The sequence below is a fragment of the Athene noctua genome, chromosome 8, assembly GCF_965140245.1.
Source record: "Athene noctua chromosome 8, bAthNoc1.hap1.1, whole genome shotgun sequence".
Classification (NCBI taxonomy): Eukaryota; Metazoa; Chordata; class Aves; order Strigiformes; family Strigidae; genus Athene; species Athene noctua.
Window position 1 is genome coordinate 25,228,852 of NC_134044.1, and position 15,965 is coordinate 25,244,816.

A 15,965-nucleotide genomic window follows, 5' to 3' on the forward strand; every position below is an offset into this window, starting at 1 on the left:
CAGGGGGATGTGCCCCAAGGAGGCCGTGACCCCGTGGGAAGCCCCCGCTGGGGCAGGGGCAGAGGGTGAGGAGTCCTCCCCTGAGGGGGAAGGAGCAGCAGAGACGAGGGGTGATGAACTGACCACAGCCCCCATTCCCCGTCCCCCTGCGCCGCTGGCGGGGAGGAGGGAGAGAAATGGGGGGTGAAGCTGAGCCTGGGGAGAAGGGAGGGGTGGGGGGAAGGTGTTTCTAAAATTTGTTTTTATTCTCATTATCCTACTTTGATTTGATTGCTAATAAATTAAAATTATTTCCCAAAGTCGAGTCTGTTTTGCCCATGATGGTAATTGGTGAGTGATATTTTTCTGACCTTATTTCGATCCATGAGCTTTTGCTATATCTTCTTTAACCTGCCTAACTGAGGAGGGGAGTGACTGAGCAGCCTTGGTGGGCACCATGTATCCTACCAGAGTCAACCCACCACAGATGGGTTTTTTAATTTCTTCCAATTTTCACTTTTCTGTGTAGTCAGTGGCATTTTGTGACACCATTTGGCAAAGAAGGATGTTGCCCCAGAACACCTTCAGATTCCCTTATTTCATCTCCTGCCATCTCAAGAACATAACCATTCAAGTCTTCAGGCTGAGAGTTTAACCTGACAGTATTTAAAAAAAAAATAAAATAGTCATTGTTAAGGATGTAAAACTGAAATTTTCTGTTGGACTTTCAACACGATAGGTTGCAAATAAGTTTCCAAGGGACAGCAGCACTTCATCCTACGTGACACTTTCAAGGCTGACAACTTGGCTCTGCATTTTGACAATTTGCAGTCTACAAAGGATTTAGCTTCAAGCAAGAACTTGTTCTTTGCCGATATGAAATACTGAGTTATTTGGTGATTCTTTTTCTATTTGGTTAAATTAAATGAAATCAGTATCAAACAGCATGTGTTAAACCTGCATATTATAAAGGCTTTCGGAGCATCTAAAGCTTTAATTTGAGAATGATTACAGCATAGAGCAGAACTGGTAATACTCTGTGACATGACAACAAGCAAACAACAAATTATAGGGTAGATGTTAGTAAAACATAGTAATTTGAATAAAGATAGCAGCCTTGCAAATCCTTAGACAAGATAAGATTGTAAAGGAAAGATCTTCAGGACATAAGGCAACCACTGATTGACTTATTTTCCACTGATATATCTGTTCCTTCCTGTTACAGTCAGGTTTCAGGAAAAGCTAAAAATAACTCATTAGTAGGTTTTTTTTCCTACACATTTGGCTCTTACTGTTTGACTTAATAACTTCAGTAAATAACAGACTCCATCCTATGAAGCTCTATTCCAAGCTGTTAAACACTGGCAAAAAATTGACTCAAACTGTTTCATTTTCTAGATGTCCCAGGACACCCAGGAAACTCATCTGAAAAACTCATGGTGATGCACTGATGTGGGATGGCAGAAACGTTCTTGGTGAAGTGTCAATATGGTCTTGGCATGGGCTGTGGACCTTTCAGACCTTCACTGCAAGGTGTAAAGAACAGAGTCTCTCCTCCTATCTGCCATGACCTCTAGAGCACCTAAAGAAAGAGAATTGGGCCTTATCAAGTTAATTTTCTTGCTCACGGCTACCATGACTTTACACTGGAAAAAATATAAAGTGTTAAAGAGTAAAATTTCCTTCTCATAGCAGGGAAAGTTAGGGCTGGAAATAGCATTGACTTATAGAAGGAGAACTCAAAGTGGCTTGAGAAAGGTAATTGTTCTTGCCACCCCTGGATAACCCAATGGATAACACCTCCTGTATAGCCCACCCTCTTATACAAGGATCACAACCACTGCTGACCACATCCATACATGTCTGATCCCTGGAGCAGCTCATTCACTGCTTCACCTGATGCCACACCACTCCACAGTATCCGTTTGCCTTCACACTGAAGGCTATACCACACTGCTAGGCTTGGGTGTTTCTGTACAGCCTTTCAGGGCTCTAGGGTGCAGCATTAGCTCCCAAGGAGTCAGCAAGGATGATTGCACAACCTGCAACACAGCTACCCCTGCTGTAGTAAATACCCTCATGATGCTACAGTTTCTCTGTCCAAACTAGAACTACAGCTGCCATCCTTCCTGGTTGGAAATTAAAAGCAGTCAGGCTCACCTCCTCCCACCTTTTCTACTTATAACATCTCTAATTGCTAACCCAAATGTATTCATGGCCACTTTATGCTCATTTGTTCCTGTAAAAATCTTGTCCATTGGCTTAACTAGCACTTTTCTCTCCCAGGCGTTTATGTGCCAAGGTATTTATGGGAGACAAGCATCCTACTCAGTCTTCATTTTGCCAGCTCAGCTGCCCTTGCAAGACAGATTCTCCTTCCTCTGACCACAGCTGTCTTGCTGGGGGGATTGCGCTGCTATATTTTGATTTACACCACCCTAAACACGGTCACCAGACATACATGTGAACTCCTGATAAGGTCTCAACTGCAGACAAAGCTGACCTTGCCCCTTCTCCACTGTTCAGTAATTACTGACTGGTGACGAAGTGCTGCCTTTGGTGGGTGGCTGACCCTCATCAGCCCCATGATGCGAGGTAGTCAGTGGCACAGCTGCCTATGCAGTGGCAAAACCTCACCAATTAGGGAACCGAGCCTGCCCATTCTGCTGCTGAGCTGAACCAGTGTCTGGCAACTGAGATAGAGCATGAAGCAGCACACGGATGTTTGAACTGCTCCATGACCACCCAAGGGACAACTCCCACCCGACCAGGCATTGCCACACTCAGATCCTGGCAATCCAACCTCTGTTGCACCACAAAACCATAAAACCAACAAAAAGTTTCATGCAAGGGTTCTCATGCCCAGTTGGCTTGACCAAGGACATCTCGAGTGCCAGAGGCAGCAGAGGACCCACGAGAGGTTTGGGAATGGGCTGGAGAAGAGCAGAGGAAGGTCTCTGATGTCCTGTCCCCGCTAACACTCTCCTTTTCTGACTCTTTCTGACAATATCAGGGACAAAACGTGGCCACCCCATGAGAAGCTGGAGGAGAGGCAAGTTGGCTGCGGGTGCTTGCTGAAGTACAGCACGTGAGTCTCTGCCGAGGGCAGGACTCGGAGAGGCCAAAAGCGAAGGCCAAGCACTCGTCGCACACAGCATGAGTTGGAAGCAAACTGAACAGCAGGATTTACTTACACTTTATACACAGCATATAAAATCTCCGAGCAGAAGAGGAGCCATATGGAAACGGTTTTGTGACAGGAATTTTAGCGCAATAAATCCATAAATTTGGCCCTATCTGTCTCTGGCATATTCAAGGGTACCATGTGTGTGCGCTTGTGTTGGGGAAAGGGGGGTTTGCCTTAAAAACTGATGAATATGTTAAGCTATATGAGAAAAAAAAAAACCCACCACAACAATCAAATCCAAAGGTAGCATTTCTATTCTGCTTTTGAGAGTGCTTACTTAGAAACCTGAAGGGGAGGATGAATGAATCAGACTGCCATTACGAGCAACATAAGCCAAAAGCAGATAAAGAAAAGGCTTTATGTAGAATAAAATGTAGCATACAGGCCAAGTCTATATAGAACTTGATGGGTAATAAAGTGTTAGAATTAAACCATGATTAAGTTCCTAACCTATGTCATCATCATCAGTGTGCAACAAACAACCAGAGGCCAAAACCTTGTTTGAAGTTGTGAACCAGCGTGAACTTCACTCCTCAAACATGTGTCATTTTAATCCTATTAATAAGTGAATCTAAAGCTGCTTTTGGCAACCAGAGTGAAATACAAATAAATACAGTGACCCAAAGCACTATTCTGGGGTCATTTTAAACTGCCTTTAATGTGTGTCTCCAGGCAGGTAATGTAGGACTCACCTTCACAGGATTTGCCATCCCTTTTCAGCTGGTAGCCCGACTGGCACTGGCACTTGTAGTGGTCTTCACTGAGCTGAACACACTCCTGCTCGCAGCCCCCCTTGTTAACACTGCAGGAATTGATAGCTGGAGCCAAGGAAACATTGAAGGAATGCATGTCAGCAACTCAAGAAACTTATTTCCTATTTTAAATACATAAATGACAGTAAAAATACGCAAAGCTCACTGAACGGCTTTCATAAATGCACTTGTCCCCATCCCCTGCGTGATTACTCTCCCTTGCATTTATGGTGCTTGTTTGACACAGCGTCCCACGTCAGCAAAAGCCCATGATTCCAGCAAGAGGCAGGTGAGATCTAAGAACTGTAATACTGACTGAAGTACAGCCACCCTTTGATCTGACAGCAACAAAGCACTCGAGAATCCACTGAGGTAAGGAGGAAAAAAAAAAGAGCAGTCCTAATTGCACTTGCCCATTTGTGTGTTTTTTTGTGGTTTTTTTCTGTCCCTGTTATGATTGATTAAAAAAATAATAATACTTGTCTTTCAGGCTGATTTCCTCAGCCTCATGCATAGGAAGCTGCAAATGACAGGAGTCACAAGCTCCACAGGACAGACTTACAAAGTAAACCACAAGGAACAAGAGGCTCTTTAGTACATCTCTAAAAAGGCTTCTTCTCTTACCCAGACAAATTAATATTCTTTTTTGTTCAACATATATCCCCGGCCTCTGGAGAAACATTTCTCCTCCTGCCAAAATACATTAACACACACCCACGCCTATTCACACGCTGCATATAAAAATAAGATAGATAGTTTGAACCTGTTATTGTGCTATATGTATGTAAGTGCGAGCATGTGCATGACTGCATCTATATATATGTTAACAGCAGGGATGTACTATGTTCTCCATGAGTAGCTGGAAAGAATATTTGGTCCTCCATGAAAGGCATGTAACTGGACCAAATGAAGTCAGCAAAGAGCTTTCGATATTTATTTGTAGGAATATTCATATTAATTCATTTATCTGCAAGAGGCATTAAAGCATGAGCAACAAAAGTTGTTGTAGGATGCATGTCACCCTATGCTACCAATAAGCAAATACTTAGTTTGTGCAGTCAAGTATGTGTTAAAAAGACAAAAGGAAAAGGAAATTTCTACATTATCATGGATGCATACATGGGAGATGCCTCACTGCACACTGGACCTGATCCGAGCTTCTGATCTCCACCTGCATCTGCAAACCTCCTGCTTGGTTGCAATGTAACTTGAAAGCAGCTCGAGGTCTACACAGGAGACAGCAGACCTGATACACTCAAAGCTTCCTGCTTGCTTCACATTTGTATCCAAAGACCTGTTTTTCAGCAAGAATATTCAAATAAGATGAAAATATTTCAGAAGATGAAAAACGCCTTAGATTGGCTCCAAGTGACAGAATATACATCTCGATTTTTAAAAGTGTCATTTTCTCCCTCCTTTTCTGGGCGTGAGCCAATTTGGATGTAAGGGGAGATAAGAAGCAACCTGCCACACGGAGAATTCTGGAGGTTTCGAAGCCAGAAGGGGCTGGGCGTGAACTCCTGTGCCGAGAGCTTGCACTGGCAGGGCTGCGCAGCGTGGCCTGGCACGGGGCTCCCCAGGGAGCGGGGGATCGCTCCGGAGCAGCCCTGGCCAGGTTTGTCACGCCGGCTGCCATGGCACCGCGCGGGCTACGTGAGAGGAGGTGCCAGACTGGAGGAGAAGAGCCGCCAGGGAAGGAACAGGATGAATTGTGCTTGTGTGTGCTGCCAGGCGCCGGCAACGCATCTTTGATCAGAAAAAGGGAGAGACTTGACATGTCATGACTCTAATTCTACCTCTTGTAAAGGGGCTTGCGGCTGGAGGGCTGAGAACGTGCACAGGGTTCACGTGGAAATACAGCGTGCCCTCTGCTTCCAGAGATGTGTTCTTGAAGTCTGGTAGAAAATCAGCCCTGCTACAGAGTCCTGGCAGGCACAGCGGTACCGGCCCAGCCCCGGCAATTTGCCTGACAATGCTGAGCGAGGGAGGCAGCATCACAGCAAGGGGGACGTTGGTGACAGGCATCATGCAGGAAAGACAAGGATCTGCCAACGGTTGAGAAATATACATTTCTCAACTCATTACTTTTGATAAGAATGGTCATATTTATACAAAAAACCTGAGGGTGAAGCCATAGTTAGATGTCTACATAGCAACCATGGGGTTAGAACATGCTGTCTTTTCCACCACATTAAATCCAACCTTATCAATGATAAAATGTAACTTCAGACATACCGTGCATTTACTTATGTGGAAAAACAAAGATTAGAGATTTAAAGAGATATTTTCTTTGTTACTTCTTCTATTAAGAGCTTTAGTGTGTGAAAATCTCCATGAAAACCTGCATCTCAACAGCTTTTCTACATAAGGTGGACATCAAAGAGAACAGCTGGCACAAAAGATGAATCGGGGTCTATAGACCGACCTCTGGTTTCACTTCCAGAAGTTCAAACAAAAATAAATCTCAGTGAAGACAATGAATTTACAACAGTCCAAAACCACAGCCTAATACTACAATAAACACATTCTCTGAGTTTTTGCTTTCCAAACACTAGCCAGTTAAACTTTAATGAAATTAAATTCATTACATTTACATAATCAAGGCATTAAAAACAAAACAAAACAAAATCATACAGTGTTACCTTTGGTTATTTTAATTACCTAATTTGGAGTGAATGTTCAGTCTGGCACATATATCTAAAAATGAAGTCAATATTGAGTAAAATTTGTAGGACCAAAAAGCTAAGAAAGAAAAGGAGCATTGAAAAAGATGGTATTTTGGCATGGTACAAAGTAGCAGAGATTATCAAAAGATTCAAGAAGAAAGTGTTTGACTTTCACACACTATTTGTCACTGAACAAGGCAATCCATTTGTTTGCCTTAGAGTACGAGCATAAGTTTCTAATGAGAGCAAGAGGAATGACAAACAACAAACAGATTTCTTCAAACCATGCATTTTGAGGCTCATACGAACAGTGGAGGGACGGACCACCAGCAGTTAGTCAGGATCCCAGACACACTGTGATGATGTGGTAGGAGGACTGAACTCACTGGAAAGAGCTGGTGACAGAAGTTCGGTAATTTTCCATGCAATCACAAGAGAAAGTAGCTTATCCCGGGTTTCTGATTCTTCAGATGCAGGCTGAGTATCTTATAAGAAGATAGATCCACCTCCTTATGTATGGGAGACATCCAAGCCATCTAGGCTGCAAAATCTGCTTCCCCTCAAGTGATTTTGGCACTTTTTGCTCCCAGAAACATAGGGTTGCCAAAAAAAAAAAGAGAAGATGTGGAGAGAATAAATATAACAGAAATCTGGGTTGGGTTCATCTGAAAAGCCTGTCTAAAGGGATGTTTGTTTCTTATTTCTGCAGCTGAGACACTCACTTTCCATAAACAGATCATTTCCAGAACGAAGCCCCTTTTTATTCTTATTCTGTGGGAGAGATTGTTACATCTTCTAAAATATCTAGAATTATTATGGCTAATGCAAGCCGTATTTGAAATGCCAGGTGTTCTGCTTAGCTGTGCTAGGTCAAAAGAGAGGTGTATTACTGGGTTTACTTCTTGAGTGGATGAGTGCTCAAAACTGAATGTATAAAGTGGTGCAGCAGAAGAGGAAAACTCTCCATCCTCTACGGTCAGTGCAAGCAGTCAGTGCCCAAATCCCAATGCTAGGCACTCCTGAGTTACTGGTTTATATGAAATGCTTCTCTCTGTCCTCATCAATTAGTAACTGTCTCATGCTCCGATGCATGAGAGCTTATTATATCCATTTATTTTGGTGTCTTGTCTAAACAGCTGTAACAGAACCCAATATCCTCCTCTCAGTATTGTGTATATCCATTATCATGATAGCAGTTCTCTCTGAAACTTAGTCCTGTCTCTCATTTTAGGATTTATTTCTGTTTCTCCTTGATAATTTCTGAGATACTGCAAAGAGAACTGAACATTGTGTTAAGTATTTTTAATAACTTCTTGTGAATACTTATATTTGTGAAATGAAAACTCACTTTCTGATAATGTTCATAGCTAGGACAACTCCAAACTGAACTTCCTGATTATTTGTGCCATGAGAAAACTTTACTACTCTATGACCACAGAAGGTTTTACGTATTACACAGGTAAATTCATTCAATTGCCACAATATCTACTTTTCTGCTTTTTGCATTTATCATTCAGTTCTCTCGCTCTTTTCACCCCCAAAGCCACTCTAGTCCTTTTTCATATAAAATTCCCTCTCCACCATAGCTGAAAATTAGACTATTCAAGAGAAAGTAATGTGATTCAAACATCATATCTTTCACTTCTGGGTCTTCCCTGGTCAGATCTGATCAGAGAGATGTGAATTTCTCTCTTTTAATTCACAGAAAACTACTAGTGTTTCTAGTTAAATATGAACCACTCTGCTTTCACGTTGTTTTTTTTCTCTCACACTAGTGTTTCTTTACCCATTCTTTCTCCAACTAAGATAATCAAGAAAAGATTGAGGCTTTTTAATTGCAATTAATTACTAAAACACTGGAAGTCTCTGTATGTGGTAAACCCAACAAACCTAAAAGGGTAAGTTCTTTAAATAAAAAACATTATTCCCACAGCTTGAGCACTGGTACATCTTGTGTTCTAGTTCCATCAGTAAATTTATTGCTGTGATAATACCAGAAATGACTGATGACATATTTGGCTGATGTTAAGCACAACCAAGGGATTTTGTGCAAGAACCGAGACAATGACCAAACTGTGAGTGAACTTATTCTGCAGATGTGGTCTCACCATACCGACTGTTCTTCTCATGTTACCTAAAATCAGGCTCAAAAATGTAAACAAATGACATCCTTTTCTTCTTCCCAAATGACTGAATATTTTTAACCTTTTTGTAGAATTCAACAACTTGACTTTTGTACTGATTTAAATGCAACACAAGGACAGTATACGTGTATATATTATTACATTTTAAACAACATGCAGAATTAACTCTGTGTGTCTTGTTTCAGAGGTCAGAGTCCAACCTAAGAAAGATGAGGTTTATTTTTAATGGCAGCGCTGCTAATCCTCTCCACAAGCACATAAAGGGGCATTGTGTCATAGGCTGAACTGCCGAGCTCCATGGTGCTCTCATTCACATGGGCATATATAGGGTAACTACTTCCTGTAAATCAGTGGCTTACACTCAAATCTGAAAAAAAAGAGTAGAGCCTCTGGGATCATATCTACCCTCTTCCTACTGTTTTCTAATGCCTGTTTCTTGGAATGGGATTCCTCTGACCAACGGCAGATGTGTGTCAGTACAACTGTTAGCAGCGTTCAGATTAGCAAAGCTTTTGCTGCAATAAGACCTGCAGTCAGCCTGTGCTCTATATTTAATGTCGGCAGAAAGGGGAACACATCTGCCGGCAAGCATTCATGAACTGAAGATCTTCAATATGGGTGCTTTAAAACTAGTTTTAAAAAAGGCAATCAGCTTGATTTGCAACTTCTTTTGTTATTGGCTTTCATTCGTTGTCCTTTGATTGGGTGTGCCACAGTGAGTAGAACATGGGTTTTGCTGGCTGAGCAAGAGAAATTTGGTATCAGTTGTAACAGAGATGTTACAGACAGGACTGCAGCAGATGAAGATGTATCCCTGAGGTACAGAAGCAGTACAACCTTTAAAAGACCAGTGTAGATAAAGGAATGGATCAAAGGGCACAGGACCACCGTGGGAACAAGGAGCTTTCACAAATCTATAGCACCCTAATTATCAGTCCACAGCATGAGAAGAATCTCAGGAAAAGTGCTCAGAAGTCCCAGCTTCACACACATGGGCACTTTCTGCGTGAGCTAGAAGTAATGATTAGCACAAACTAAACATTCATGTAAATTTCCTGGATCAGAGTTTTCAACCCACCTCATCCACGCTTCTCACTGTGCCTAATAACCAAACTGTAAAACAGAGCCAAGCAGACAATTCTGCACCACTCTTTTACCTAAAATATTCAACATACAGCAAAGGCTGAAGAGGTAAAGAGTAGGGCTTCTTCTCTTCATGCACTCTGAAAACTAGAGAAGACATCTGAGAGCATACTTAAATATTCCATTAGCTTTTTAGAGCCCCCTCTCTAGCTACCAGTCTACAGCACCATATTCTCAAATGTATCTTAGTAATTCAGAAATCTGGCCTCTGCCCTTGAACCTCCCATGAGGATTTTTTCTGCTCTGCTCACTGTAGCACAGTCACAGAGATTTTACTTCATCGCCCCACACCTCCACCCAGTTAATGATAGCCTCCTGCCTCTGCGCATGCCACCACCTGGGAAAGCCTACAGGGCCCCAGTCTGGGCAGACTGATGGAGGTGGTCACCTACTGTAAGGTTAAATCCAACTTCAGGGTGGCAACCACAAGCTTTTATTTTGCCTTCATGGCTGAAGACACAACCTGCAGTTTGGGATTGCTTGGCTGGAAGAGCAGCATTCTGCCAGACACTCGTGGGAAGGAGATTTCACTATCTGCTGTTTGTGTCTCTTCAGAAAAAACAGGCAAAAAACCTAAGTAATGGGAAGAGTAATGGGGACAGAAAAAGACCAGGGCATGGCTGGAACATGGAGGGGGATGTATCACAAATTAAAAATGCTCAGAATTAGAAAAACATTTTCACAGGAACAGAAGACCCCCTATTTCTTTGACGCCTGCTGCAAAACGGAACAATTTTTCACAACCATGCATCATTGGGAAACATGGGACACCATCACCTCTTTGCTCTCAAAAAAACCCCCCAAATCTGGGAACACCCAAATTCTTCTGAACTACTTTAACTGGAAGGGGTACCACCATCTTTTGTGAATTAGGCAAAACACAGACTGGGGAAGTCTACAAACCTTTGCACTTACACAAAGACAGGTTCAGCAGAAAAACACATGTCTTGGAGTATGTGAAGTGCTTGTTAATGTTTACTTACCTATGCAAGTGCGTCCATCAGTGTGGAGCCTGTATCCCCCCTGGCACTGGCAGTGGAAGGAGCCGTGTGCGTTGACACAGTCTTGCTGGCAGCCACCATTCACCACCGCGCACTCGTCCACATCTAGAGAAGGCAGGCAGATGATGAGAATTACAAGACATACCCTGGTTCTCCCAGATGGCACACAGCTCATACATAATGCAACCATTACACTCAAGACTGGGATTTTGTTTACTTTGCTGCCACGCTGTAAACAGAGCAAAGAAAATTGAAATTTTGTGGTGTTTTCCAAAGTTCCCGCAGGCACTGCCTCTGCAGTTTCCACTTCTGAAGCCCTTGTTAATTAGAGTGATCTGTGACATGGTGGTTTCCTCAGGGCCAAGACAAAACTACAGGGAAAGAATTAGAGTAAGATAACACAACCAAGCTTGTAGATACCACTGGTCAAACATTTAGCTTTTGTAATAATTCGCTGTATGAAGATTTCCTTTTGCATCATGCCTTTAATCCTATTAGCAGCTGCTCTTGAGGGTACAAGCACGTACAACTGACGTAAATGGAACAAAGCCATGCAGGAGCAGAGCCCATGCTCTCAATCAACATTACATTACCAAGCACTGAGTACACAGAGAGCTTAGACATTACATTTTAAAAGAATGATGATTTTGCACCACGTTTTCTGTGACTCTTATCCCTAGGGCTTCCTTGCGCTCACCTGAACCTTCCATAACATCTTCCCAGATGACCTCCCAGAAAAAGGATGTGATTTCCTGATGATACCTTTTCCATACTTAAGCAGGTATCTTTCTATTTTTCACATTTTAGAGGATCACGTTCAGGCAGATGAAGAGGGAAACTAGCGTTAAAACCAGCTTGAGAATGCTGCTGTAACCTTTTAACTGAAAATGGTGGACAACGATGGACAAAAAAGATCAAGAACAGTTTAAGTAAATAGGTGATGGTTGAAAACAGAGCCACAAAACTGAATTTCCAAAAGTACCATATAAGCAGTTTCTGCACCTTTTCAGCAACACCGGGCTACTGTAAATAGCATTTGATTGGCATGTTGCCACCATTATCTTAAAAAATTGACATAGAAGTCATTGGAAATAAGGGTCAGCTAGTCCATTCCGTGACAAAATTTCACCCTGTAGATGTTTGCCTAGAATTTGTCTGTCCTTAACAGCCCCCAGGGATGGCACCTTCACCTCCCTCCGTCTCCCAGGGGTGATGTTGATACCAAACTACTCTGACCATGGAAGACCCTCTCCTCTTGCTGAAGCCAAGCCTTCCTCCTGCCATAAACAGACATCTATAAAGAACTCCCCTTTTAACATGAAAGACTCACATTGATTTATTTGCTCTTTACATCACATTCTTAAACCACCAAGGGGATTTACCACCCAAGAACACCCAAATGGGTGTGGACGAGGGGACTGGGATTTAAAGAAATAAAAGAGTGGCTGCAGTGAGAGGAAAGTCTGCAGTCGCAGCTGTGAGGAAACGAGCTGACTGAGCAGCAGACCACAGAAACACAAAGAGGTTCCCCCCCCCCCCATATTGCACTCGAGGAACAGGGGGTCTGGCTTTCATAATTCTGCTGTTGATATATCTGCTTTGCATTTAGCTTTCATGGTTTACATTTCTTTTTATGCTTTTATGTTTATTCCATTTTAGAAAATCTAATCAAAATTAAATGAAAAAGGAAGTTTTAAAGTTGACTTGAAAACACACAGTGTCCTGGTCCTAAGGAAATGTATTTAGAAAGTTAAATTTTAATACCTCACATGTGAATTTCACTCACCTAGAATGAAGTCCTGGTGTTGACTAGTGTTTAAATTCAGACCATTTGCTAACATGCACCACTTTTTAATCCTTCTGCTATATTTGCTGTTTTATTAGACTGTATACTGCATACATTTCCTACCGCCCAGAGACATCTGGAATACTCTTTTTTTCAAACAGAAGTTTTGGGGGTTTTAATGTAAACAGTAAACAGAAAATGTTATTCATCTTGTTGAATTCTATACTGTTAAGAAATAGCCTGCTGAAAAATGCCAGAATGAAATCAAAACCAGGAAACTATTTGTCTTGGGTATCACAGAAATAAAATAAGCAAAAAGGCTCAAAAAAATATTACAAGGAAGCAGCTGAACTATATAGTACACCACGTTCTAGTATTTATACCGCAATAAACTCAAATACTGGGAGCTTCAATATATTAATTTTATAGGTGACAATCAGCTGCAGAATTTCTCTAATATACCAAATACAGTTTTAAGTTAGGATATCAACACTCACAAAGGAGAACAAATAGTCCAGCTAATAAAAATGAGCACTTGGAGTTAGCTCTGTTTGTTAGTCTCTATTTGAACATTTAAAGAAGTGACTTGGTTTATGGGGGAGCTCTGCACCCAGCAGCTCCCACACCCACTGCAGCTCTTCTTTCAACAGCACCTCCTTCGTGCTGGCACATCCCGAAATGCCATAACGCAATTATAATGTTGAAAGGCAATATAATTAAATGAAAAATTAAAGAGAGTAGAATACTTGTATATACGAGCTATACCTAACCCCATCCTGAGACTCCCTGCAGCAAGTGGGGAAAAAACCAGAGGTGAGACCAACGAGCCTGCAACACAACTCCACAGCCATCTTCCCAGGATGCCATGTGAGCAGCAAGTTTGATGACAGACGATCCCTTCTGGTGTCAGGCTTTCTCTGCTAGATCAATATTTTAAGGATTATATGTTGAAAGATTCTTTCACGTATTACAGATATAATCAAGAAAAATGCAACGCACAGTTGCCTTTCAACGTCTTCTACTTCTCAAGGCCAGGAAACAACTTTGCCCCCAGTTATAGAAGAAAAATGCCTCAATTATTTTGTCTGGTGAGCAGTCTACAAAGTAGACACTAATCTAAATGCTTGAACTGCAGCTGAAAGTTTTAAAAGTCTAACTTGTTCAGACCTTTTTATTTAAATTGCTATACTTGTAAAGGCCATATATACCGGGAAAACAACAGATTATGCTGATTTAGGTACAGAAGTAGACATTTCTTTTTCTACATGGAACTAACTATAGAAATGTAAAATTATTCTAGAATTATGAAGTTATAAAATATTAAAGATATTTTAGAAATAAAGTCATTCGATTGTAATTCTAGAATATTATGGGATTACAAAAGACTGTATCTGTTTAACAATACACTATAATTAAATTTGGATTAGTTTCCACTGCAGATCAAACTGAAACACCTATATGTGCTCAACTTTCTATAGTTACAATTTAGGACGCTTATCTGAATAACCCGAATTTCAAGCCATTTACGGCTTGCTTATCACAAGTCAGGCCGTGATGAAAGCAAATGCATTCCCACAAAACAGCGGGAGAGCAATCCGCTGAGACGAGAGGCGAAATGAGAACGGTGTGCTGCCCCAAGGCTATCTTGCAAAGGGGATTATGCTGCTGGGTGACCAGAGCAGGGTCGGTATGTGAATATCCTCCTTCTCACCCACGGAAGATTTCAACAGAGATGCTTTTTAATGGGATCCCCCACCAAAGGTATCTCTGCTTTCCATGCTGTCCATATGCAGTACATGCCTCACACACAGGGATTGTGTCCCCATTTACCCACTTTTCATCGGGAACAACCTGGCAGGAAAAACTTTATGGTCAGTCATACAAGCCAAAAGTCAATCCTCCATGTTCCCAAGATGTAAAGTGTTTCAGCCACCACAACATGCACCTTTTTTAGCTCTTCATGCTTCCGAGGTCCGTGGATTCGGACTGAGCTCTGCGCATCACGACTGCACACTGACCTTTCCTCCATCCTGAAAGGACACACATCTCAAGTCCTGAACATGGGAAAAGATGTGGTGTACAAATGCACAACCTGCTGCCAGTAACATACCCTTTCCAAGAGCAGATTGTACCAATGAAGTTACAGGTTTTGAAGTCCTCCACACCCCTGAATGAGGGCTCTGCTAATCTTCAAGGAAGTTTGTCCCCAGCTGATTTGATGGGCCATGGTGGCAGAAGTTCAATTTCCCTGCCCAAAACCTGTTTAAACACAGAGCTGGGTGATTGCTTGTTTGGAACTCGAGATCATCATATCAGTGTGTTTTTTCATATTGTTACTAAAATGTTTAGGAACAGCTATGATCAATCAGTTCCTCAAAAATAAACAGACAGTTGTGTTAAACAGAGATAATTAGTGAACCTGCAATTATGTTTTTATAAAGGAAAAAAAAAAACGAGATGTTGCCAGATCAATTCCCTACTAACAAACAGCTTAGCTTTGTAAACCATTAAGAAATGTAAACAATATGCAAAACTAAACCCCAAAAGAAGAAAAAAATCCAGCTCAGATGGCAGCAGGATTGAGCATTTGCAGTATCCTCTCAATTTTTATGATCTTTTCCCTCTGTTCCAGACATGTTGTGCATGACAGAGTTGTGACCAGGTGGACTATTTTTCAGGTCCCAGTGTAAGTTCTCCACTTGCAAGAACCACTGGCAGGTCAAGAGCAGGCTGCAGTCATCGCCCCCATGTTTCTGACCAGAGGGCAGCTGGTGTTGCCAAAGGTGTTTGTGCTCATACTGCAAACTGGGTACATCCTTAAACCAGCTCGTAACAAATTCCTGAACGGTCACGGGTCTCCGAAAGAACTTAAGAAATGTTTGTTCCTGTTTAAACCACTGGACAGGCACTTCATGCAATCTCAAGTCCTCTTTGCTTTTAAACCTTTTTTTTTTTTTTTTTTTTTTTTTTTCCCCCCAAGGAACATGTCTAGCAATTTCTGCAGTGACTACTCTCATGACTAATGCATCACCCACACTCCCATAGACCTGCAATGACACATCCATGATCCTCTGCTGGATATGCACATACTTGGGCTCTGGTGCAGGACAACTGCCATATCTCAAAGCATCTGCAGAAATACTGAAAGGCAAACCTGCCTTTCTTTCTAAATTAATTTATTTTTTAAAGCACTGCATTCCTCACAAGGTCATTATTTGTAACTTTTATCACTTTTCACATGCCTTCTGTGCACGTGTGTGCAGCTGCTCTGAAAGTACAAGATGAAATGGTCTTCTGATATCAAGTT

General features: G+C 41.8%; 1 protein-coding gene across 1 annotated transcript in view; it reads right to left on the minus strand.

Annotated features, from left to right (window-relative positions):
* LOC141963000 (uncharacterized) overlaps positions 1 to 15,965 on the minus strand; it is a 202,978-nt gene that overhangs the window by 60,625 nt on the left and 126,388 nt on the right. Inside the window, exons 6-7 of the mRNA XM_074911850.1 lie at positions 10,855 to 10,977; positions 3,859 to 3,984 (exon numbers count right to left, since the gene is read on the minus strand). Of these exons, the coding sequence (XP_074767951.1) occupies positions 3,859 to 3,984; positions 10,855 to 10,977 (249 nt within the window). The remainder of the gene's footprint in view (positions 1 to 3,858; positions 3,985 to 10,854; positions 10,978 to 15,965) is intronic.